Source organism: Hordeum vulgare, chromosome 2H (assembly GCF_904849725.1).
Source record: "Hordeum vulgare subsp. vulgare chromosome 2H, MorexV3_pseudomolecules_assembly, whole genome shotgun sequence".
In the NCBI taxonomy this organism is placed as follows: domain Eukaryota; kingdom Viridiplantae; phylum Streptophyta; class Magnoliopsida; order Poales; family Poaceae; genus Hordeum; species Hordeum vulgare.
In genome coordinates, this window is record NC_058519.1 from 181,641,863 (window position 1) to 181,669,478 (window position 27,616).

The 27,616-nt window shown below is 46.2% G+C and overlaps 1 protein-coding gene across 1 annotated transcript; it reads left to right on the forward strand.

Moving 5' to 3' along the window:
* Positions 1 to 19,175: 19,175 nt before the first annotated feature.
* LOC123425749 (universal stress protein PHOS32-like) lies at positions 19,176 to 24,429 on the forward strand. Its single transcript, XM_045109465.1, has 3 exons — positions 19,176 to 20,069; positions 22,560 to 22,601; positions 24,171 to 24,429. The coding sequence occupies exons 1-2, from the start codon at positions 19,304 to 19,306 to the stop codon at positions 22,565 to 22,567; spliced, it is 774 nt and encodes a 257-aa protein (XP_044965400.1). The 5' UTR covers positions 19,176 to 19,303; the 3' UTR covers positions 22,568 to 22,601; positions 24,171 to 24,429.
* Positions 24,430 to 27,616: the final 3,187 nt, after the last annotated feature.

Consider the following 27,616-nt stretch of genomic DNA (forward strand, 5'->3'; position numbering starts at 1 on the left):
GTCACACCATTTTGTTAAGGGGTATATGGTGCTGAATATTGATGCTTTATTCCCTCATCACCTAGAAACTCATCCAAGGTGTAGTTCTTGAACTCGGTGCCGTTGTCACTTCTAATCATCAAGATCTTTGCTTCATGTTGACGTTGAGCTTCATTAGCAAAGTTGATGACAGTTTGTTGAGTCTCACTCTGCCTTTTGAAGAAATATACCCAGGTGTATCTTGAGTAGTCATCAACAATCACCAAGCAGTACTTTCTGCCTCCAAGACTATCAAATGATGGAGGACCGAAAAGATCCATATGGAGGAGCTCCAATGGCCTCTTAGTGTAAATGAGAGTCGTTGGACGATGTGCAGTTTCATGAATCTTTCCTTCAATGCAGGCACTGCAAGCACGATCTCTAGCAAAACTCACATTTGTTAGTCCATGAATATGGTCCCCTTTGAGAAGACTTTGCAAAGATCTCATATTGACATGAGCTAGTCGGCGATGCCAAAGCTAGCCCACATCAACTTTAGCCATTAAACACGGCGCAGTCTTAGTGGGTCGCTTTGAGAAGTTCACCACATAAAGACCATTTTCGACATATCCAACATAGGCTACTTTAAGAATCTTGCTGCACAGGAGGACCACAGTATCAAGATTAAAGAAAGTGGAAAAACCCATAATTGCAAGTTGACGAACCAAAAGTAAATTGTAGGCAAGAGACTCAACAAGCATGACCTTCTCAATAGATAACTCTTGAGAGATGACCACCTTACCATATCCCAATACCTTTGACGAGGATGCATCAGCGTATTGGACATGGGTGGGCATAGATGGAGAAGGATGCACATCCACCACTAAGTCCTTGCTTCCGGTCATATGATTTGTTGCTCCACTATCGAGCAACCATGACACCCCACCGAAAGCAAACTCCTGCAATAGATCAAGGCTTGGTTTTAGGTACCCATTTTTTAATGGGTCCTTTAATGTTAGAGACAAGGGTCTTAGGAACCCAGATAGCCCATTCAATGGACTCATAGTAAGAACCAACAAATCTGACATAAACATGCCCATCACCAGCACGACATAAGACATAGGAAGGATTGAGTTTGCCGGTTGTGTTAGTAGGAATGGTTTTACCCTTCTTGACATTAGCATCGTCCACCTTGTTCATGTTCACCTCCTGAGTCCCTTCGCCCTCTTTGACAAAGATGTCCATGAGGGTAGGGGATCGTTTGTTCCTGTTCCTCCTTTTTCCTTTTGACTTGGAGGTAAGTCCAAGTCCCTCCTTTCCTACAACACCCTTTTGATTGCTCAAGAGGTCGTTCAGGCTCTTCTCATCTTGTATGCATGCCACAAGGCCCTTCTCAAGTTTCTCCTTTAACTTGGCATTTTCCTCCACAAGATGTGCATGCTCACAACAAGGATTAGTTGTACAAGCATTATCAATTAACACAAAGGGAGGACAAGTAGAGATCTCATTGGTAAGCTTTGCTTGGAGTTGATCATGAGACTCTTTCAGAGAGAAATGAACACCTTTCAAGACCTTGTGAGCCTTGTCAAGTGTGTCAAACTCCACTTTGAGTCTGTCATGGCCAACCCCAAGAGCATACTTTTCATACTTAAGCATACGAGTAAGAACAGTATCATGATCTAGTTTCTTTTGCATTTTAGCGCAGTCATCGTTGTATGACTCCTCAAGAGCCAAACGAAGAGTGCGCTCCTTTTCTAGTGCAATAGATAATTCAACAATTTCATCGGCATAGTCACGACTATGTCCCTGAAGCTCGGAGATGGTCTCCTCATGAGACTCGATGAGGTCATTGGCCTCACCCGGTTGTTCCAAGAGAGCAACAAAATGCTTCTTGGATTCTCCCTTAATAGTGCACAGAAATTTGTCAAGATCATGCTCATTAAGTTCCCCAACATCACTATCATCAACACAATTTAACAATGAAGGAGCAGTAGCGATGTTGGTCTTAATGATGGGGGTTACCTGATTGATACCTTTTGCCGTGAGGCACTTGGCGATGTGGTTCTCATTGGGGGCGTTGAAGAGAGACACCTTCTTGGGAGAGGGGGTGGCAATAACAACAGTTGTCGTTGCCACCATATCATCATCATCATCGGAAGGGTACTCTTCAAGGGCCACCATGCCCTTTGGGTGGGGTTTCTTCACAAAGTTGTTCTTGATTAGGAATGACTTGGTTTTGTCTTGAGTTTTCTTATTACCCCAGAATTGCCCTAGAAAGGTGGGTCTTGAGTTTTCTTATTACCCCAGAATTGCCTTGACGCAAGAGCCATGTGCTCATGATAAGCATACTTCGTGTCTTTAGGGCAGCTCTCCTCTTCCTCATCCTCTTCTTCTTCTTCAAAAGTTGCTTTTGCCTTTAACGCAAGGTTGGGTGAAGCTGTCTTTGAGCGAAGACGAGCAAGTGCATTGTCAGTTGTCTCGTTCATGATTGACATTGCAATGAATTCATCCAACACCTCACTGGAAGACAAGGAGTGGAAGTCTGGTCGCTGACGAATGACAGATGACATGGCTTTATTGAAAGGCATGATGGCTTTGAGAAACTTGCGCTTGACCCATGTATCATCCACATCCTTGCTCCCATGGTCCTTGAGTGCCACAGCAATAGCAGTCACCCTCCGATAGAGATCACGAGGGTCCTCGTCTTCCTTCATCACAAATTCATCGGCCTTATCAAGTACCACTTCATAGTTGCCCGTTGAATGCTTGAGCTTCCCTTGTACAACACCATAATGTGCTCCCAACAGTCCTTGGCCAAAGTGAAGGGACGCAAGTGAGGAAGATCTTCAGGTGGCACTATGGACTGGAGAATAAACAAAACAGAGTGATTATATTGATTGTTCGCTTCTTCTCTTGGAGTGAGGTTGCTTGGATCATGGGGATAATAGCCTTGCTCGATGATTCTCCACAAATTTGTTGAGCTGTGATTCAAATGAGACTTAATAGAAAATACCCAGTTAGCAAAATCACCTTTTACAAGCTTAGGAGGAGGACCAACACGATTAAGACGCGGTGTGGGAACCGGTCCTCCATAGGCTAAGGGTGGTGGAACAGATGCATACATCCCATTCCCATCATTTTCTAGAGGATGGGAAGGTTGCATACCTTTAGCCATTTCCCTAATGGAATTGGCCTCCGAATCCGTGGTGGTGGGTTTAACCACTAATGCCGGTTCGGGAGAGTTTTTAATTCCCTCAATTAACTCTTTAAGCATGATCTTGAACCACGTTCGTCATGGACGTCTTGAGTGCGGCCATAGCCGTATTCAAGTCGTCCCTTGTGATCGAAGTGAAGTCCATGCCCTCGGTTTGTGCACGGGGAACTCCCTCATCATCTTCCATACTCTTCGGGTGGTTAAACCCTTAATAAAGAGACGTGGCTCTGATACCAATTGAAAGGATCGATATGGTTGACTAGAGGGGGGTGAATAGGCAACGACCACTTTTTAATTAATCGTAACAAGTTAGGGTAAGCAACATACTGGTTCACTAAAATAGCAACAACGAGGTGAACCTATATGATGCTAACAACAAGAACAACTAAGATAAGTAAGAGATAGACAACAACATAAGCATACACGAAGTAAAGGTTAGAGATAACCACAAGTGGAACCAATGAAGACGAGGATGTGTTACCGAAGTTCCTTCCCTTTGACACGAAGTATGTCTCCGTTGGAGCGGTGTGGAGGCGCAATGCTCCCCAATAAGCCACTAGGGCCACCGTATTCTCCTCACGCCCTCACACGATGCAAGATACCGTGATTCCACTATAGGTGCCCTTGAAGGCGGCGACTGAACCTTTACAAAGAAGGTTGGGGCAAACTCCACACATAGCTTGGAGGCTCCCAACAAGACCACGAAGCTTCACCATAATGGAATGTGGCTCCGAGGTGACCTCAACAATCTAGGATGCTCAAACACCCAAGAGTAACAATATCCGCAAGGGATTGGTGGGGGAATCAACTTTTATCTTGGTGGAAGTGTAGATCTAGGCCTTCTCAACTAATCCCTACAGAATCAACAAGTTTGATTGGCTAGGGAGAGAGATCGGGCACTTTTGAGCTTAGGGAGCAACAATGGAGCTTGGGAGGGTCAAAGGTAGGGTTCTACAGCAAGAAGAACCCCTTATATAGTGGGGGGGGAATCCAACCGTTTTCCCACTCACAGCCCGAGCCTAGCGGTACTACCGCTGGCTGCAACGGTACTACCGCTAGCACTCCAGTGGTACTACCGCTAGATGCAGCGGTACTACCGTTGGCTGCAGCGGTACTACCGTTGGCACTCCAGCGGTACTACCGCTAGCTACAGCGGTACTGAAAGTGCATGCTATGCCCCTAATCGTCTTTTGGTGTTAATGACAACACATACATAGGAAACTAATCATATTTGTTGAGTGTATCTCAGGACGGCAAGTACTTTAAGTAGATTGAGATTTATGTGCCAAAGGTTGTCTGAAAAGATTGGTGATTTATATTTCGAGAAGGCTCGGGATTAAGAAGAGATCATGTAGAGTAGTATTTTGAGTTTACTGATATTGAGTATAGGGATCCCGCACAATTAAGAGGGGATCACAGGTTTTGCGATAAACTTGCTCATACCACATCTCTACTATCATACCAAACACCACATACTATCCACTCTGTCTTCAATCCAATACATGTGCAATTGCCTCGGACATCCGGCTCCCTCCGGACGTCCGAGGGCCGGACGTCCGGCTGGCTTCGGAAATCCGCAGCCCGTCACCAGAAGTTTGTGAGGCATATAACTCAGAAATCCGGCTCCCTCCGGACGTCCGAGGGCCGGACGTCCAGCCAAGCTCCGGAAATCCGGAAGTCTACACCAGTAGAATTTGTGCTCTATATCTCGGAAATCTGGCTCCCTCCGGACGTCCGAGCGCCGGACGTCCAACCCCCATCGGAAATCCGGAAGCCACCACCAGTAGAAATTGTGTTGTACAACACGGATTTCCGGTCCACTCCGGACGTCCGAACGCTGATGAATTCAAATAAGTTCAGGCGCATCTACAGGCCTCGGACGATCGACCACTGTCGGACGTCCGGTCACTGATATATTCAAAAGAGTTCTAGTCGTGCCTACACGCCTCAGACGACCGACTCATGTCGGACGTCCGGCCCCTCGCGGATGCCCGGACTTCCGGCAGGTGTCGGACGTCCGGACCCTGTGTGACTTAACGCACCTCCAACGGCTGGATTTCACTCCACACTATATATACTCTTCTCCCACCTCGTGAAAGGGTGTTCAACACAGCTAGAATACACCCAAGAACACCTTTCCTCTCACTCACTCTTGTCTACACCAAATCCTAGATCCCAAGAGCATTTGTGAGTCCTTTTGAGTGTTGTTCCAATCAAAAGATAGATCGTCTCCCTCTCCTCCTTCCCACCAAAGTGATTTGTGATTTGAGCAAGTTTTGAGCAATCCCCGTGATCTTGTTACTCTTGGAGGTTGGAGACTCCTAGGCGGTAGGAGTCTTCGGAGAGGAATCAAGCCATTGTGATATCCCCTGGAAAGTTTGTGAAGGTTTGGAAGCCACCTCAAGGCTTACCACTAGTGGTTGAGAAACACCTTCGTGGAGTTATCTCAAAGGGAGAATAGGGTGAGCCTTCGTGGCGTTGGTGTGCCTTCGTGGTAACATCCGCCCCTCTAACGGTGACGTAGCTTCCCTCCAAGGAAGTGAACATCGGGATACATCCTTGTCTCTCTCGGAGTTTCGGTTATTCCTAACCCTAACTCTCTACTTGTGTTAATCATTATTACATACTTGTATTTGATTATTGTTTACCGCTTGCCTTGTTTCTCTCCTAATAGCTTACTCTTTATCATACCAATTATTAGGCTGACACTCATATTCCGCACTTTAGCCTAAAATTGCTAAGTAATTATTAAAATTTGGATTTGGACCTATTCACCCCCCCCCCTCTAGGTCCATCTCGATCCTTTTCAATTGGTATGAGAGTCTCGTGCTCTATTTGTGTGGCTTAACCGCCCTAGAGCAAGATGGACGTGGATCCAGCTAGGGTTGCTCCAGTGCAGAGGGACGGGACTTCCGCGGAAGTCAAGTCTTTCACCTCTGAGGACCTGGAACGGGCCCTTGCCAAGCAAAAAGAGGAGCATGATGCTTCTCTTGAGGCCATAATTCAAATGAGACTAGCATCACTAACCACGGGGACAACCACGTCCCCAAGGGCCTCAGGGCCCCACGTGCACGGTACCTCATTTGGCCAACCTCCTCCGGAGAGGAACCAAACCAGTGTTCCATGGCTCTATGCTAGATCTAAAATTGAGAAACCTAAGTACAATCCTGGAGGAAAACCTCCCTTGCTTGATGACAATTCCAATTTTGCTTTGTGGAGAGTTGGTATGCAGGATCATCTTAGGTACGCCAATGATGAGATGCTGGACATCCTCGAGCATGGGTACAATCCTGTTGATCCAAGATGCCTCACGCCCAGAGAAACTTATGACAAGCATCTCAATGACACTGCGATCATGTGCATAAGAAAAGGAATGAATGACAAGCAACGAAGACCTTACATTCACATCACAAGTGCCAAGGAATTGTGGGACAACATCATAAGGACCAATACCGGTACCTCCACTCTTCGGCTTGCTCAATATGAAATTGCCAAGGGGCAATTACAGAATTTCTGTATGGAAAAGGGTGAATCTCCCAAGCAACTACTAGAACGGCTCATGACTCTCGCCGCAGACATTGAGTCATGTGACTGTGACAAGACGCAAGATGGTTTCAATCTGACCAAGAGATTTCTTGTGGACAAGTTACTTCACGCTCTTGCTCCGTATCACCATCAAATGGTATGGGACATGAGGCAGCATCATGCTTTCAAAGAAATGACTCCGATGACATCATATCCACCTTCCAATTATTTGAAGAGTCAAAGGCAAATGCAACAAAGCACCTAGCCATGCATGGCACTTCAACATCAAAGATCAATCTTGCTTTGAAAGCCAAGCATGAGTGTGACGAAGAAGAAAGTGAAGAAGAAGAGGGTGATGATGACTGCGAAGATGGTGATGACGTTGACTCTAATGAAAGCCCATCTTTTGAGGACATTGCTCTCTTTGTAAAGAAGTTCAGTGTAGGGAAGTTCAAGGGAAGATTCCCAAGGAAGAAGGTAAGGAAATGCTATAACTGTGAGGAAACCAACCACTTCTCCAATGACTGCCCTTATGAGAAGAGAGAAGACAAACCAAGGTTTCCAAAGACCTTTGTAAAGAAGAAGTTGCCAAACCCTTTGAACTCCAAGTTCAAGAGGACAGATGGAAGAGCAATGGTTGCACAAGAAGAATCAAATCCAGAAGATGTTGGTGGAGTTGCCGGAGTAGCTCAAGATACACAAAGTACCTTGAGGCTAGTCAACAAAAGTGGTGATGTTGTTCACTACAACTATATGAAGGACTACAATGGCAATGCTCACAAGTGTTTGATGGCAAAGACTTCCATGGGAGATGGGGAAGACCAAAGCTCCCATGATAAGGTTAAGGTAACCCCACGGTTAAACTCCTTCAGTCTAGTTTCTACCCCTTCTGATGAGTATCTTGATGCGGAAGATCACTATGAGGATAATGATTTAGATCATCCCATGTTTGCTAAAATAAACAAATTTATGTGCTCTCTTAAAGGAAAGAAGCTCACTATGTTTCGCATACTTATGGAAATGGTGAGTAAGCACACCAATACCATCAAGGAACTCGAAACCCTCGTCACTGAGGAGAAGGAGAGAAATGAACTCCTTGAGCAGAAAGTCCTATATGAGGAAGCACAAAATGATGCATTATGTTCAAAAGTAGGTGAAAACCTTGATAAACATGCTAATGATCTTGCCTCCTTGAAAAAGGCTGAAAATGTGTGCAGAGAATTACTAAATGATAAAGACCGACTTGTGAACTCTCATGCTTCTCTCTCTAAGGACTGTGAGCGTCTATCCTTGTCTCTCAAAGACAAGGAAGAGAAACTCACTGTTCTTACAAAGAGCTTTGAGGCACTTAAGGTCACTTATCTTGACACTCTAGCTAAGGCGTACTCCTCACCTATTATCAATGTTGATACCTGCACTACTAACCCTAGTAGTGAACTGAAATATATCCTTGAGGAAAACTGTTCGTTAAAGGCACAGCTAGACAGAGGTCTCATGACATGTGCACAAGGACAAAAGACTCTCAATGAGATATTAAGTCGACACAATGGAGGTTTCGCCGAGGAAGGGCTTGGGTTCAACACAAGCACTGCCAAGAAAAGTGCATCTCCTCTCAAGTACACCACTCCTCTTAAGGAAATATTTGTACCAGAGGGACACACGGAGAAAGGTAAGGTTGTGAGTGGATCGGCCACTAGGGGTCCGTCTACTCACAACAAGACAACCGAATTCATGCCGCCATCCTATGTACTACGCAAATCAAAGGAAGGAGAGGTCTATGCTAAATTCGTTGGTCCCCGTAATGCATTTCGATTCTATGCTATTTGGGTCCCTAAGACTCTTGTAACTAATGTGAAAGGCCCCATGACAAAATGGGTACCTCAAACCAAGTCTTAATTCGTTACAGGCTGTTTTCTCCGGTGGAGCCAAATGGGTGATCGACAGTGGATGCACCAATCATATGACCGGATATAGTAACTTGCTCTATGACTTCAGGCAAGCCATTCGACCATACATGAGCATTGTATTTGGTGGAGGGTCGAAAGGGAAGGTAATTGGGTTGGGCAAGGTGGCAATCACTAATGACATGTCTATTGCAAATGTCATGCTTGTCCAATCTCTTCAATATCATTTACTTTCAGTTTGCCAATTGGCTTCCGTCGGTTATGACACACTATTTGGACTAACGGATGTGAAAGTCTTTAAGAGAGACACTCTTGAAGTGGCTTTTGTTGGAGAGTTGGATGGCAACCTTTACACGGTTGATTTCTCGAAAGAGAGCACTTTCCATACAACTTGTCTAATGGCCAAGGCCGACATGGGATGGCTGTGGCATCGCCGGCTCGCCCATGTTGGCATGAAAAATCTTCAAAATCTCTTAAACGGCAATCACATTCTTGGACTAACAAATGTATCTTTTAAGAAAGATCGTGTGTGCAGTGCATGCATAGCTGGGAAACAACATCAATCAAGACATCCACCCAAGAACATTGTATCCACTTCGAGGCCGTTAGAGCTCCTTCATGTGGATCTGTTTGGGCCTCCTTCATGGGCAAGTCTTGGATGGAAAAAGTATGGCCTAGTCATTGTTGATGATTACTCAAGATATACATGGGTGTTCTTTCTCAAGTCCAAGGACGAGACGAAGGTCACTTTCATTGATTTTGCCAAACAAGCCCAGCGGAAGTTTGACAAGGACATCAAGGCAGTAAGAAGTGATAATGGCTCTGAGTTCAAGAACAACACCCTAGAAGAATTTCTTAGTGATGAGGGGATTGAACATCAGTACTCCGCACCTTACACCCCTCAACAAAATGGTGTGGCAGAGAGGAAGAACCGGACACTTGTGGAAATGGCAAGGTCCATGTTAGATGAATACAAGTCACCACATAGTTTTTGGGCTGAGGCCGTCAACACAGCATGCCATGCATCAAACCGGCTCTTCCTCCGATCAATATTGGAGAAAACTCCATATGAGCTCCTAACTAGGAACAAGCCCAATGTTAAGCACTACCGGGCCAACCACCACCAAGAAAGTCTTTGCAAAAAGGTCCGACGAAGTACAGCCGCTAGGAAGGCGGTACTAAGCTCGGTACTACCGCTGACTAGGGGCAGTACTACCGCCAGGGCTAGCGGTACTACCGCCAGTTCCAGCGGTACCACCGCTAGGCCCAGCGGTACTACCGCTAGGCACAGCGGTACTACCGCTGAGAGACCTTTTGTTTAGATGAGATAAAAATTGAGGCGGGAGCCACTCCAAAGTTGCAGGTAAAGGGAAAGGAGATAAAGTCTGTGCGTGCAAAATTGATTCCACCCAAACCTTTCCACTACGGGTCCCCTCTTAATAGTACGGCGTTCCTATGACTCAAAGAAGGAGAATCGTGGAGTACACCGTGCTTCTGTTCCATGGAAAGAGGGGGCGAGTCGTCTTGTGTTGTTGATACATACATGTGTTATCTGAAATCTTAACACACACGATTAGTCCTTTGCGGTACTGTCATCAATCACCAAAATTACTTAGGCATAAAATATGCCCTAACAAACTAGTAGAGTGTAATAGTTAAAGCATATCCGGATGTGGTGGCAAAATTGACAAAAATGACCTCTGTAGCGAAAGAACTCACGAAGTGAACCCGAACGCAAAAAAATTCACCCGTCTGACCCTTTCGTGTGGCGCCCGACACCTAGGAGCCACACTACACTGTGTGACGCCTAAGTCGTTGGCTCCGCACGCCCCGGCCACCTAGCAGGGAGGGCCCATCCCCCAGGCAGTGCGACGCCTAAGACTCAGGCGTCACACAGTGTAAAGTGTGGCGCCGAAGGCTTAGGCGCCACACTGCCACTTATCCAGCCATGGGCCAGCCCCCCTCCCCCACCCCCTCCTCATTCCCCTCCCCCATCTCCCTCTCCCACACTGTGTTCAAATCGCCCCTTCGTCAAATCCCTCTCCAAATCACCAAATCTGAAGGTTTGGACCGGGAATTTGTTGTCCAATCCCTCCCATAAGGTAATCCCCACCTATCCCCTCATTCTCATCCAAACAAAAAAATCTTGTGGTCATTTTGTTGCAAATTTGAGGAAACCCTAGTTTTTCATGAAATGTGGGATGTATATGATATTGTTGTATTTGTTTGTATGTTAGGATAAGGGGTATGATGGGGTTAGGACTAGGGTTGTTTGGATGTTTGCATTATGGTTGTGTTAGGGTTAGGATAGGGTTAGGGTTAGTGTTATGGATGTTTGGAAGTTAGGAATAGGGTTTATTTTTAGTAAGTAGATATTGTAGTATTTGGATGATTTCTTATAAAAAATATTGTATGTTGTGTTGTTTAGGGATGGGAAGAACATGTGTTTATGTTCATCACGTGGACAAGGATGCCTTTTTAAAAGGCAATATTGATCCGGACCCGGACGAGCTTGACATGGTGTTCGATTTCTGTCCTAGCTATGCTGAATTGTTGGAACAAGTCCGAAAGGATTTGAATTGGATGGACCCTAGTGATGTAGTTGAGTTTGATGGTAGGCATAATGTGGGATTCGGAATGCACATTTGTTGGAAGACCATGCGAGTCAACTCCAAGCAACGTCGGCTTGCATACAAGGATACGGTGGATGAATCACTAGACAAGGCTCTAGAGTTATTTGCCATCAAAACAAATGTTCCTAACTTGCAGTTGGATTTGAACCGGGTTGCCTCTCCGATTGTTGAAGCTAGTCCTCCACGCATCAACGAAGAGGCCAACATTGAACCTCTTTCAGCACAACGATCTTGTATCCAACATGAACCATTGCTAGAGGCTAATGATGAGCACGATGATGATGAGAATGATGGTACTGTTCTTCATGAGAACAACCTTGGTGATTTGGACAAATAAAAGTTGCAAGAGACAATGGACCATTCTATTCCGTACTCACGTGGCTATGCATCTGAGTCTGACGATGAGGGTCCCGATGAAGAAGTTGATGAGGAAGGGTTCACGACAAAGGAGGCTGAAGCTTTCACGAACGTATTAGGGCGGGATCACCGGACACCATTGTTCGAGGATCTTAGCCTTGCGAATGAAGCCGTGGTTGACGGATGCGAAGGCATATTGTTTGGAGTTAGGCCACCTTCTCACCGGGACAAACATGGGAAGAATATTATTTTGCCGGGGTCAAAGTTCCAAACATTCCTTGAACTGAAGATGTGGTTGGATGAATATTCTGTTACACATTATAGGCCACACAAAGTTGTTCATTCAAACATGAATCTGCATTACACGGTTGCATGTGAGGATAGAGGGTGTCCTTGGATTGTCCGTGCAAGATCATGAAAAGGAGGGCCAGGATGGAACATTGTCAGTTGTATGCCTCACATGTGTCGAGGCAAGAGGGTTGATGGTGACCTTTCGTCGCAAAGTCATAGACAACTCACCTCCGAGTTCATCGCTTATAGTCTTTCCAACTCCATCTCCTCTCTTCCTACAATGAGCATAAAAAGCGTACAAGACCTTGTGAAAGCCCTCTTTCACTACGAGGTGAAATATGGTAAGGCATGGAAACAAAAGCAAGCCGCATTCAAGATGTTGTGTGGTGATTGGGAGCAAGCATACAACCGACTACCTAGGTTGTTGGGAGATATTGCCGCCACAAACCCGGGCATGGTTCATGTGGTCGAGCCGTATGGGGATAAAACAAGGATTCTCAATGGAAATAGGGTCCGCGTATTTGGCCGTGCATTTTGGGCATTTGAGCAATGTGTGAGGGCTTTTCAGCACTGTCAGCCGGTCATCTCCATCGATGGCACGTTTTTGACCGGACAATTCAAGGGCACTTTGTTGGTTGCAATAGCAAGTGATGCCAATAACCGGTTGATGCCTTTGGCTTTTGCTTTGGTTGAGGCAGAGAACAATGTTAACTGGGAATGGTTCTTGCATATTTTGAGAACCAAAGTATTACTGTTTGAAAGGGAAATATGTGTCATATCGAATCGCCATCAAGGCATACTTAACGCGGTTGACATTGTCATTCCCGGTCATGCTCCTTTGCATCATTGATGGTGCATGAGGCATTTCTGTGCAAACTTCTACCGAGCATGTGGTAGCAAGGAGTTGGCAGATGATCTTCAAGATTGTTGTCAAGCATTTTCGAACAAACGATTTGCAAGATTGTACAATGCTTTGCTTGCAAACAAAAAACTTGATGCATGTGGGCTTAAGTTTCTCAACAGGCACATTCAACTTCGGCCCAAGTGGGCACGAGCTTATGACGAAGATGGCCGAAGATATGGTCAAATGACAAGTAACATGGCAGAATGCTTCAACCGGGTGCTGAAGGGTGTCTGTGTGTTGCCGGTGATGGCAATAGTTCAATACACATTCGACAAGTTGAGAGCACACTTTCTAAAGTACTCGCAAGAAACGGATGATCAGATTGCGGGAGAGAACAAGAAAAAGTACAAGTACCAGTTTCCACCAAAGGTTGACAAATGGATGGTATTTCAATCACGGAAGGCTGACTCCCAAACGGCTACATTGTACAACAACGAGGATTGTACATACCAAGTGAATGAGCCAGGAGGAACGACAAACGATGGCTAGCAACACGGAAATAGGGCGTTCAAGGTATCTTTATTGTTGTGTTATTGCTCTTGTGGGAGGCCAAGGTTGCTTCATCTCGCATGCTCGCATTTATACACGACAGCTCACACTAGGAATGTGGACGTCAACCATCCACTAACCATGAGGGAGTCCGAGTTCTCGATCATGACCACGAAGCATACATGGGCTCCTAGATTTGAACCATACTTTGACCAATCACAATGGTCGGAGTATCATGGAGTACAACTATGGCCCCACCCGGAGTGGAATGTTGTGAAACGGGGAAGACGAAAGACAAAGCGTTTTAGAGGAGACATGGATGGATGGGGCCATGGTGGTGGCAGAGAAATGGGAACAACCAATTCCAAAAGTCTACTGAGAGATCACATTGTGGAGAGTGCGGTGTAACAGGGCACAACACAAGAAGGTGTACGAAGCCAAAGAAGAAGTCAAAAAACAATGATACCAGGTCAAGACAACCAAGTCCTAGCCAACATGGTCATAGCCAACCAAGTTCAAGCCAACAAGGTCCTAGTCAAGCAAGCACAAGCCAACAAGTTCCTACTCAACATGTTCCTAACCGACTTGGGCTTACTAGAGGACGTGGTGGTGGTGGTGCTAGAGGCAAGGGTGGTGCTAGAGGCAGGAGTGGGATAGGTGGTGGTGGTGCTAGAGGCGGTGGTGGGATAGGTGGTGGTGGTGCTAGAGGCAGGGGTGTTTGAACTCCACTACTATGTGTTGCAGTTTTCAACATGCCAGAATGTGTGGTGCCTAAGCCTTGGGCGTTGCACATGTGTGGCGCCTGAGACTTAGGCGCCACACATGTGAAAACCTACTAGCATGTGAAGTGGACTTTCTGTTACTCTTTGTTTCACATGTGTGGCGCCTAAGGCTCAGGCGCCACACATGTGAAACAGAGAGTAACAAATGCTTGGCTACTCTCTTTAACAAGAATTATTTTTAAAGTAAATAAAGCTTGGCTACTCTCTTTAACAAGAATTATTTTTGAAGTAAATAAAGCTTGGCTACTCTTTTAGTTATGTATGAGAGTTATGTGTATGACCAGGTTGGATAACACATATACTACCAAGAACTTTAGATTACAAACAAAGTAAGATACACCTTGCTGGAATTAAAATACAACTTGCTGAAATTAAGATACAACATGTTGATACAAGTTGCTGAAATTAAGATACAACTTGCTGAAATTAAGATACAACTTGCTGAAATTAAGATACAACTTGCTGAATTTAAGATTCAACAATTTTAGGATACAAAAAAATAAATCTACTGAGTCCAACGTGGATATTTTCCTTTTCCATCACTGGCTTCTTCTGCTGCCTTGGTTGCACGAGCCCTTTCTCTCTTTCTATCCCTCTCAGCTTCACGGGGTTGTTCCCGCTGTCTGTAAACCTCCTCCAGCCGAAGTTTCTCTTCTTGGTTTTTCCTTTTCATCTCATCAATAAAAGCCCTCTGCTTCACATAGTACTCTTCCCACTCTTTCTTATCTGCTGCTTTCTCCTTTGCTTCAGCCTTCTCGTGGCGCTCTTCCAAGTCCAAGCTAGCCCATGCACGGCGACCTCTTTCATGAATCTCGGTCACCGCCCAGTCCGGCATTTCCGTGTCAATCCAACGATAGTACATGCAGAGAGGAGGAGGAGACTACAAAAAAATATAAATATGAAGTAAACAATAATATCAAGTAAACAATAATCTGGATGACTTGAGCATACCGGAGGCCTGATGTATGCAGAAATATATTCGGGTGGATCAGATTCATAATTGGCGCACATGAAAAACTTCATGCCCAACCAATCTGAAAAATCTGTCACCTCCTTCACCTTGCAGAGATCACCGCACCAACATCGAACTGCTTCCACCCTCCGAGGCAAACTCACACTCTTCATTTTCTTAGGCCTGATGCTTTGATCCGAGCAAGGCAAACTCATATTGACTAAAGCGGTGGTAGTGTTCTCAAGTGAGGCTGGATGGTGGAGGAAGGCAGTCCACTGCCTCCTTTTATAGACTCAAATGACCAGTAAGATGGCGGGAAAACGAGGAGGGAAATTTTGGCGGGAAAAAAGACATGGAAATATTAGCGGGAACGGAGGAGGGAAAGGTGGCGGGAAATGGTGTGCTCAAAATTTGGCGGGAATGGAGACGTGGAAATATTGGCGGGAACGGAGGAGGGAAAGATGGTGGGAAAGGGTGTGTTCAAAATTTGGCGGGAATGAAGACGTGGAAATATTGGCGGGAACGGAGGAGGGAAAGGTGGCGGGAAAGGGTGTGTTCAAAATTTGGCGGGAATGGAGACGTGGAAATATTGGCGGGAACGGAGGAGGGAAAGGTGGCGGGAAAGGGTGAGCTCAAAGGGTTACTACACTGTGTGGCGCCTAAGCCTTGGGCGTTGCACTGGTGTGGCGCCTAAGCCTTGGGCGCCACACATGTGAAAACCTACTTCCATCCCTTCACAACATTTTCAAAGCACTTGACAACATATATTTCACACTTGTTTCACAACACTTGACAACATATATTTCACACTTGTTTCACAACACATTTATGCACAGCAATTAACACAACACCCACAAATGCAACACCCACGGTAAGCAAATGGTTCACAATTCATAACATTAAAACAGAAAATGGTTCACAACACCCACGGTAAGCAAATGGTTCACAATTCATAGCATTAAAACAGAAAATGGTTCACAACACCCACGGTAAGCAAATGGTTCACAACACCCACAAGTGCAACACCTACAAGTGCAAATGGTTCACAACTGCAAAATGGCTTCAATTCACATCTTGGGGCCTCGTCCCCTCTTAGAAGGTGAAACATATTCAAGGTCACATCAACCTAAAATGTTGGATAGGCGCCGCAACTTCTTGTCCTGTTTCTGTTAGATTGATATATAGATGACATATATAAGGTACCTAATAAGGCATTCGTCGGCAAAATCTTAATAATGACACAACACCTTTATGAAAAGTCGAAGTGCAGATTCTCCCTTTTTTCCTCCAGGTGTCTTGTCTAGAATAGCTTTAGTTTCATCAACTTGTTTCTTGACCTCTTTGCGCTATTATCACAAGAAAATGACATGTAAGGCAAGTGCATATGTGTACTAGCATTCATACTTAACACAGGTGAGCACACTTACCACAAAGTTCAGGACAGGGGTGAAGGAAGTTTGGTACCCTTCACGAATTAGCCTGTTGTATTCGCCATGGGCAAGTGCATCGTACTGAGTGGGTTCTTCCAATATGTCCTCCTCGTAAGCCGACGGACAAATCTCAACACGAGTACTCTCCTGAAACCATCTTACGTAGTTGTTGAACACAAGCAGACAATGCTCGCGGGGCTGGGTTCCTTGCGTACTCGAGCTGCCTGCACACTTTGCTCGAACATGATGACATAGTTCTTATGATGCTTCTTCCAATCCTTGATCTTTCGCTGCCTCCTCCTATCCAACCTTCTTTTTACAAAACCCATCAGTAGCTCGCTCAACACTAAACACAAAACCCATCATTAGTTCTTTATCGTGCATGATTTGTTACCTGTGGAGCTGTGTGTCGGTGTCCACCCACTCCGGCGGGTGTGGCTGAAACAACCCAAATTGATGCATCACACGATGTGGGAGATGAAACTCAACCGCCCAATTGCATACAAGGGGACAATGCATTAGCCCAAGATGTTTTTCCTGCATGCATATTGGATTGAGCTCGAACGTGTGTGCATCACCAAAGCTTGGCGCGACACCATATGGCTGACATTCCACCTACAACACAACATAAAAGGCACAATTCATTTTACTCACAACAAAAGCTGAGAGTCAACTCTGAGATGTTTACGTGCTAGGCGATAAGCGAATCCATCTCGTTGGTGTATTGCTTGTACAATAGATTCACATCGCTCGCCACCTCCGATACCACGTCCCACTTGTAAGCCCAGGTAGGAAGCTGTACAGGGTTGCCGTGGTCATCCCAGGTATTCCACTTTGCGGCTTTAGGGCATCCAACAGGAAGGCGTTCCCAGCTCCATATAGAAAGTAGGAGCATACAACCACCAACTCCACCGTCCTTTGTGGACCTGCGACAAGCATTGTCCAACTACAAGTAACAACAAACATGGATTAGTTTAGCAGAAAAGTATAACAGAGAGTACTTATTATGAACAATTTATTACCTGCCGATACAAGTAGGCCAGTGCGGCCGAGCCCCAACTGAACTTGTTTTCTAAAACAGTCAATGCCTTCGGCCACATCGATGGAGCATTCTTGCCAGTGCCGTCAGCGAAGATAGTCCTAGAGATCACATACCACATGTACACGCGAGCATAAGTCTGGATGACCTCGTCATTTGCGTCCTCAGGACAATGAGCAAAGTTGACGGCAATCCAAGTGAAAGGAGCGTCAGCCGGGACTCTATCGTTCTTCCCTCCATCTTCTACCTCCGGCTCTGGAGGTGACATATCAATAAGGGCCTCCATTTGTTGCCGCCATCCCTCGGAATCAGTGCTCATACAAGAGGCTTCCCCTTGATCGGAAGTGCGGTGATCATGGTAACATCTTGAAGAGTCACTATCATTTCTTCGGTCCAGAGGTGAAAACTATGGGTCTCCGGCCTCCACCGATCAAATAGTGCAGTGATTGCCGCAGCGTTCAGGTTGGGCGTTGACTGACTCACAAGATGAATGAATGGAAGGAGTCCTATCATCTCGATATATGATGTGTACCGCTCATCGTACTGCATTACAGTCGATGCCCCGTGAGACCGGATCTTCAAGGGCATAAGCTCCTGCAAACAGATAGGAGTGAGTGATATCATTACAGTTTCATCTTATTAAATAAATACATGATTTTTTTAACATATGATCTACTTACCATTTCCTTCTCCGACATCAAATAGGCCCGGTGTTCAACGTCATAAACATCATTCAAAAACCACACCATCCTACATATCATAAAAAGACTTATGAATGTACTCATATTAAAAAAAATACTCATATGAATCTACTCATCTACTAATCCACTCATCTACATATTACTAAAAAAATACTCATATGGATCTACTCATCTTAAAAAAATATATGCATATTACTCATAGCCTAACTACTCATCTAGGATATTACTAAAAAAATCCACGCCAGCTACTCATAGGAATAGTAATAGAACACAACTACTCATCTAGGATTAATAAAATAGGACTAACTCCTCATCTACATTTCAAATTCAATCAAAATATGAATATCAACCTAACTAACCCAAATCTGAAAAATAACCAATTCCATTTGGATAGATAGATGGGAAACAGAAGAGATTATCTCGTAGACAAGCTTGGGGGATCAATCCACGAAAGAAATCACCAGATCTGAAGCATTTAGAAGAGGGGATTCGAATGAGAAGAAGAGCCAGCCGGCGGTTTAAATGGGAGGGGAATGAGGAGGGGGTGGGGGAGGGGGGCTGGGCCGCGGCTGGATAAGTGGCAGTGTGGCGCCTAAGCCTTCGGCACCACGCTTTACAGTGTGCGACACCTGAGGCTTAGGCGTCGCACTGCCTGGGGGTGGGCCCTCTCTGCCAGGTGGTCGGGGCGTGTGGCGCCGACGACTTAGGCGTCACACAGTGTAGTGTGGGGCCTTGGTGTCGGGCGCCACACGAAAGGGTCAGACGAGTGAATTTTTTTGCTTTCTGATTCATTTCGTGACTTCTTTCGTTTCAGGGGTCATTTTTGTCAATTTTGTCCCATGTGGTTTAGCAAAACTGTTTTTGGTTTCCATCAAAACTTGGTTTCCTTGTTGGAAACCGGATCCGAAATCCAAAGTCCAAACCGTCCAAGTTGTGGACGTGTCGTCGCTCGCCGTCTCTGACATGTTTATCCCCTTCGACTTCCACTTGACGCCTTCTGTTCCTCGCATTTTCCAAGTCTTCCATTTCTTCCAGCAGCTTCTCCCCCCTTCCCCACTGCTCCCAAGCAAAGGCGAGAACCCTAGCCTCACCAGAACCGCACGGAGATCCCGACCATCACCGCGATGCAGGCCCCTGCGAACCCCCCCGTCGAACTCCCGCCGCTGGTGGCGCCGCCGCCGCGGGTGAAAGCGCCGACCCCGCGCCCCCCTCCGCCGGCCTCGCTCCAGCCCGACTCCCCGGGCGTCTTCTTCACCAACGCTGCCGCAGCCGCCCCACTGGGCTCCGCCCACCGCCGCATCGCCATCGCCGTCGATCTGTCCGACGAGTCCGCCTACGCCGTAAGCTGGGCCGTCGCCAACTACCTCCGGCCCGGGGACGCCGTCATCCTCCTGCACGTCCGCTCCACTAATGTTCTATACGGCGCTGACTGGGGCTCCGTCACCCCCACGTCCCCCGAAGACGACGCTGAGGTCGCCGCGCGCAAGATGGAGGAAGACTTCGACGCCCTCACCGCTTCCAAGGCCGACGACCTGGCCAAGCCACTCGAGGAGGCCAAGATCCCCTACAAGATCCACATCGTCAAGGATCACGACATGAAGGAGAGACTCTGCCTCGAGGTGGAGAGGCTAGGGCTTAGCGCGGTCATCATGGGGAGCAAGGGGTTTGGTGCGGCGCGGCGGGCCAGCAAGGGAAGGCTCGGGAGTGTGAGCGATTACTGCGTCCACCACTGTATTTGCCCCGTGGTGGTGGTGCGTACCCCTGATGATGCTGTAGCAGAGGGCGGGGAGTCCGCCACTGCGATGGAGGCGGCGGTTGGTGCAGAGGACGTGCTCCACCCTGTGCCAGAGGAGGATGCCGAGTACCATGACGCCGCTGAGGAGCATAAGGGTAACTGTCTCTATACTTTCACCTCCGGCTTTGACTAACCACCCAAAATTCAAGTCAAATTCGATGTGTTCGACAACTTATATAGGTACAGTTGCGAACTTAGGTTACTATACATCTAGTTAAATGCTAGTTATACACTTATACTGAGCTTGACTATAAGATTTGTAAGGTTTATGCGGATTGCACTCACTATATTAGTTTTTAACCCGATTATCTATGTCTGATCCACAGTGTAACACATGATTAGTTTTAAGGGTTTTTATCAGTTTTGCCACTTGTGTCATGCTACTCAATTTTGCCACTAGAAGTTTCAACTAATAAAAAATGCCATCATTCCGTTAAGTGTGTGCTCACAAATGCCACTCGGCACAATTACCATTTGATCAAAGGCCATTGACGAGCTGAAGTGACCAAAATACCCCTGGACCCTGCTTGTCAGCGTTCCCTCTACCACTCACTGTAACCTGTGGGTCCTAATTTTCAGTACATAGAGAATGAAACTATGGAAGCAAAATTGCTTCACGCGCGGGTGATCGAATCCCCGAGTGTCGTTATTTTTTTTCTTCTAATTTAATTCTCTCTGTGCTGACAATTAGGACCCACAAGTTATAGGGGAGCGCTGGCAAGTAGTGTCCATTGGTATTTTGGTCACTTCACCCTGTTCAATGGCCTTTGACCGAATGGTAATGATGTCGAGTGGCATTTTTGAGCACACGCTTAATGGGAGGATGGCATTTTTGAGTAGTTGAAACTTCTAGTGGCAAAATTGAGTAGTGTGACACAACTAGTGGAAAAACTGATAAAACCCCTAGTTTTAATGCCTATCAATTGCTATCCTTGCATAGTGTGTAACTTCATCCAAATCTACTGTTCGAGTTGCCACGTTGATGACACGCTGGTCATACATGGGCTAATAAGCTTGTGTTAATAGTATGACACATTTGGCATATGTATACACAACACAATCAAAAGTTGTATTTGCCTTCATTTTCGGCAAGGAAGGAAAGGGTATTACCTGTTGATTAGTATGTATGTTTGTTCTTTACCTGATTGATCATTCTGTAGCAACGTTTAGCTTTTATTTACATTTGAATTAGTTTAGTGTTATTTATTAAGGCCTGCATTCCCGTCTTGTTGGGCTTAGATAAAACTAAAGATTGCTGGTTGGGATTCTTTCTCTCTCAAATACAAATACTTTGCTTCTTGATGCGTTAATAGAAACAAAATAGTTATATCACAAGCCTAGGACCAAGTCTGTGAGCACCACTGACAAGCCAGCTCTAACGTTACATTTTACCCAACCTGGCTACAGCTGTTGGACACTGACAGCACCTGCCAAGGGTCATTCTTACCTTTGCCTGGTTGGTTAGGAGTACTACTCATCCTCGCCTCCTTTATTCTTGTGCTTAGCAATGGGCTAATGCTCTGCTGTCTCTTCTGGCTCCCACCTTGTCGATGCTGGAGATTCAGCCTTTGCCTTGTGTCCATCGCTGATAAAGCATATATTTTCCATGGTCTCCTGTTTTGACACCGGTACGAGTGTCACGTGCCGATTACAGCCTAACAAGCAGCTTCTACATGACCATCCATGCCACATATAAGCCTAGAACCTGTCTCAGCTCAGCTGTGGCTTATCATTCATATGGAGCTTATGTCCCAACTCCAAACTAAGTTCTCCTGTCTGACACTTAATTTGTTGTATGCTGGTTAGTATTCCGTAAGGATTTTGCTTCAATTTCACTCCAAAATTTTCCGGGAAGAGGATGGGAGGGGAAGAGAATAGGAAGATGCTGGGGCATTGATTAGTAGATTGTAATTGTACTAAGAAGTTGTTGGGGCATTTATTGATACTCCCTCTGTTCACGTTTTGGCATTTTAATTTAAACTGCTCACAAATGTAAAGCATTTTGGCAATTTAAAGCCTTCTTTAATAATGGTCAGTTCCCTAAGAACTTTATGTGTCTTTAATAATGGTCAGTTCCCTAAGAAAAATGGTCAGTTTAATGCTTTAAAGACCATTAAGGGGATTAGCGGCATAATAATCTTAAATGTTAGCTAATCCCCTTAATAATCTTTAATGACCTTCAGGCTCATAAACTTGTGATTATTAAGGGGATTAGCTAACATTTAAGATTATATGCCTTTTTCATTAACTGCGACCATTTTTCTATAATAACAAGCCGTGATCAATCTTATGAATTTTGGCATGCGAAACTGAAAATGCACTTGAATTTCACTAGCTTTGAGCATGTTTCTGTTAGGTAGTATTAGTATTGGTCTAGGAGTCCTATTAGGCTATGTTTCCTTTCCTTGTAGTCATGTGTAATATATATATGCCCATGGGCTATGTAATAGAGATAAGTTGCTTTCATAACAGTTTCCTTATTTGTGATTTTTCTGATTTCTTTAATTATAAGATGCATTGGCATGTATCTTGTCAAGGTTCTTGGTTATCAATTGAGCTAATACATACTGCTGTTATTTATGCAGATACTTGATTGGATCCATGCATCAATGTCCTGTTGGATCCAGGTGGGCATATAATTAAATGTTCCATTTTGTTCTGTATGATCAGCTAGTCGCTTTAGAGTAATTACTGTGCCTGTTTGTTATGATGTTCTATCTTGCAACATGTACTCCCTCCATTCCTAAATATAAGTCTTTTTAGAGGTTTTACTAGGGGACTACATACAGATGTATATAGACATACTTTAAAGTGTAGATTCACTCATTTTGCTCCGTATGTAGTCCCTTAGTGAAATCTCTTAAAAGACTTATATTTAGGAACGGAGGGAGTACAAAATAACAGAGTACAAAATAACAGATACCATGCAAGTATAGTTGCGTTTTAACCTGTCATCCTTGTTTCTTCTTTATTTTGCATAGGAAATAAACTGCATCTCTTGTGCAAAAGTTTGCAAGGACACATATGCGTGTCTTACTATTTTGTTCATTAAGATGCACTTTTTGTTGCTGTTGAGGTTGTACCCGAGCTCAGGAATATCCTATGTAAATAACAAACCAGATGTCCTATCTCTACTTGGCTTAAGACCCTAGCTAAGGGAGAACTCTTGTAACTTTAAGTTCCCTAAGCAAGGAGAACATTGGGTTCCTATCACTAAGAAAGAAGTATGGGATGCTATTCGCTAATTGGGCCAGCTAGGAACTACTGGTCCTTCCATGTGGATTGCTTAGGGCAACTCCAACGTGGCGACCCAAACGGACGCGCGCTTTGTCCGCTTTTCGTCCGTTTGGGTTGTCCGTGTCCGTTTTTTAAAATGGGTCGGCACATGCGCCCAACGGAAAGCAAATGTGCAGCGGCATTGTAGTATTATAATAATAGGAGAGAAGTGGGTGGGAGTGAGCCAGCGAATTAAATAAGCAGGCAGAGATGGGTGGGTGGCTGTGTGACAAGTAGGCTAGGCCGGTCACATGCGGACACTGGGAGGACGCGCGTTCGTCCGTTTCGTGTCCGCGCCGACGCATTTCAGTCCCAATTTTGAGCCAGAAATGGGTCGGCGCGGACGCAAAGCGGACGCGTTTTGGAAATGGTTCCGCACGTTGGGCCATCACTTTTGTCCGCACGCACCCAAACGGACGGCGACGGACGAAATGGGTCGCCCGTTGGGGTTGCTCTTAGCCCACATAATATTGTGTCTATGGTCCACATGGTCGTTTCATGCTCCAAGGCTCTGGAAAATCCCAGATGGGCCTGGAGGACCTGATATACTTATTAGGTTGAAATCACGGTTGAAAAACCCACTGGCCCCAGACTTTGATACTACCTCTAAAGAATCCTGATCTTTAGCTAAAAGTGGATGTGGTTCATAAGGTCATATCTCTGACTTAGCTCCCTTGGATGTTCGTTTCCCCTCCCCTCTGACCATTGTTAAAGAATCTACCTTATACCTTAACTCATGTGTGACATTGTTCTAAAGGATCCCCGCCTCCAATATATTGAAAATTTGAGGAAGTAAACTTTTGGAGCAGGATTTCACATTTGGACTGACAACAACTAAAAATCTTGTTTGCGATATACTTTGCTGAATTAAGTCCTAGGTGTTTCTGTTCAGCCTCTAACTCTGTCTTTTTGTTTGACAGCATGTAAAGGTCCTAGCATTCGACTGTTGGCTGAGTGCTACCTCGGGGTTTCTGCTGAGCACATTAGCTGTTTGTTAGACTTTTACTGTTTTATGTCTATCTGTGCTTCCACTCTGATGTATTTGGTGAACATTTGTTCTCTAGAACTTTTGTGCTTATTGGATACCAAATTATGCTGATGAGACAGTTTGACTACTTAGAGAACCACATGATTGCCTGCTATATTTATTTGGTTTTGCTAAGCATCTTGCAACTGAAATTTATCTTCGGTTCAATTGATTTTGTGGGGGAGGACATGGTGCCGAACATTGAGCTTGAGCCGGGATGTTACGGGGAGTCGCTATGGGCGTGTTTGATTGCTTTCGTACCTGCGTTGCATACCCATCTTCAGCCAGCCTGGTTCATATGTAACCTGTTTGGTTGCACCCATCTTCAGCCAGCCTGGTTCATATGTAACCTGTTCAGTTGCCTGCATTGCATGAAGGGGCACTTATCCACTGCTGTTTGGTTGTCGTTTTTGTGTTTAGGATGTGAGCAGATGCAATCTTCAGCTCTTTGGTTGCAAATAACGTTTGTGTTCTACTCATTCCATTCAAATATGATGTCCTTACCATCACATGATCAGCACAAAGCAAACAACAGAAATCATAGCAAACTACTTAAACTACTTAATTTAACAGCAAACAACTTAGATTAAACAAAGCAAGCAACAGAAATGACATCAACAACAAACTTAGATTAAGAACAGGGAAATCCTCCTTTCCTGCTCCACGATAGGGTGCTGCTCTTGGTCAAAATATTAAGAAGTTCATGACACAAGTACTATAAGTTCTAGCCAGACAACATAACAAGTTCAACACTAACACATAAGTTAACTACATTGCATGCTCAATGTTACCAACGCAGTTGTGCTTGCTGCAACAAAACCTGGACATGGTTGAGGAGTCGTGGTTGTAGATTTGGATCTTCAGGCCGAGTCCTGAGATGCGCAAAACGAGGAGGTCGCCGGGGGTCAAAATATTAACAAGTTCATAGCACAAGTACCATAAGTTCTAGCCAGACAACATAACAAGTTCAACACTAACACCTAAGTTAACTGCATTGCATGTTCAATGTTACCAACGCACTTGTGCTTGCTGCAACGAAACCTGCACATGGTTGAGGAGTCGTGGTTGTAGATTTGGATCTTCAGGACGAGTCCCGAGATGCGCAAAACGAGGAGGTCACCGGGGACGATCCGGCGGCAACGATAAAAGTAGTTACAACCACGGCCAAGCACCATGTGCCCCTCGAAGTTCTGGACCTACACCCAGAACTCGCACCACTTTTTGCTGAGAGCCTGACCACGCGCGGGAGCCGCCTAATGACCAGCCACTCGTTCATCACTTGCATTAACTTGCGAGGGATGACGAGCATGGTGAGGTCTTTGGCGTCCTTGATTTGCTGGTAGAAGCGCAAGAGCTCTCGGTCCCCCTCCTCGTGGCCGGTCCTCGGAGATTGTCCCCTTGAACGAGGCAGGCTCATGAAGGTGACCCTGCCAGGCAGGTCCACCCTCTTGAGCCACCTGTTTGTGGGGATGAGATCCTCGACGCCCTCAGCCCGGCCACCACCTGAGCTCCTCCACCCGCCACGTCCCAGTCACACTTCAATACCTTGTCAGGTAAGATGACAAGTATTAGAGGTGCTTGCAAAATAAACAACCACTGATCAGCGGCATTAGCTCTTCTGCAAATGCCACTGATCAGTTGCACTAGCACTAGAACAAATGGCATTGATCCGAGACACTTGCCCAAGAGCAAATGCCACTGATCAGTGCACAAACTCTTTGCCAAATGCCACTTATCAATGGCACTTGCTCTTGAGCAAATGCCACTGATCAGTGGCATCTGGTCTTCTGCAACTGTCACTCATCAGTGCACCATCCTAAGCATGGAAACATCTAAAAATAGCACCCATGTGCACCCATGCACATTTGGCAGCATCCTAAAATGGTCCTACTACATGCACGTATAACAATATAGAGCATGCAACACAAACCCTAGCTTGAACCTGTATGTAGCAACAGGAACATGATCCTAGCTTTAACATGAACACGCCATTTGCATGAACACAGATCCTAGCAAGACCCTAGCACTAGCAGAAGAACATTATCCTAGAACACACTGTAGCAAACAAGAGCAGATCGGTCGGATTCGATTCGATTGGGATCGAATCGAATCAGATCTACTTGAACCCTACAAAAGTAGTAGCACATGCCTAAGAAAGAAACCCCTAATCTACATCAACGAGTAAGCATTGGGGATTCTTTGATTCACCGGAGCTTGCGTAGTCGCAGCGAACCGAGGCCGGGGTGAAAACCGCGACGGGAAGGAGAGAGGTGGCGGAGCAGAGGAGGAGCTGCCCCTGGCGATGGCCGGCGACATCGGCCCTATGCTCATGGCCACGTCGGAGGTCGAGGAGGACGACCCGCCGACAGGAGAAAACCCTTGGACAGGGGTCAAGAAAACCCCCTGCCCAATGGGGTCCCAAGAAGTGGCAGCTCCGTGGACGATGCCGGAGCCGAGCCCAAGACCACGAGGTCTGGAACCGGCGGCGGAGCAGGAACGGCCGGCACCGCATTGGCTGGCCCTCGTGGTGGCCGACAGCAGATTAGGGGACGACGCTCACAGCGCCGACGCCAGGTCCCTGCCCGAGTTCTGGACCCCGACCACCTAGTGGTTTTGGATGCTGGCGATGCGCTTGTCGACGGGGGTCAGAGGACGGCACGACGGTGGGCGAGGCGGAGCCATCGGAGGAGAGGAGAGGGAGGGGCGGTGAGGCAAAGAGGTGGGAACAGTGCATGGGCGGTGACAGGAGAGTGGGAGGGGAGTTATGAGACATCCCCTCCGTCTCCCGCGCTGCCCGAGGCATCCAACCTCCTGCACGCATGGCCGCGCCGAGCCAGGCTCGTGAGAAACTGCCGATTCGGTAGTTTCTACCGGGCCAGGCTCATGCCTGCTTTAATGTTTGTGCGGGCCACGAATCGCATGCAACCTAGCCAACCAAACATGCCACACACATCTCGCGCCGACCTGGTTGGGCTGCATGCGGGAACCAAACGCACCCTAGAAGACCTCATGAAAAGTGGGGATGATATGGCTTATTCCAGCGCCACTGTCAGATGGGGGGGGGGGGAAGAGGGTTCGCTGGTTGGGTTGGGGCGCTCTCCGTTTTGACCCCCCCTGGATTAGGCAATGCCTGATCTTGAGCCAAGCATGTTGTGGCTAAGCAAGGACTCACGAAGATCTCGCCGCAGGCGGCGATGTGCTGTCGCAGCCAAAGGGGAGGAAGAGATCACGCTGGAGGGTGTCACCACTGCTGGTGTAGCGCAAAGAAGAAGCCTGGTATTTCTTACGAAAGTCCTATTCTACTCCGGACCTCAAATGCTTCCTCGTAAACAATAAAAT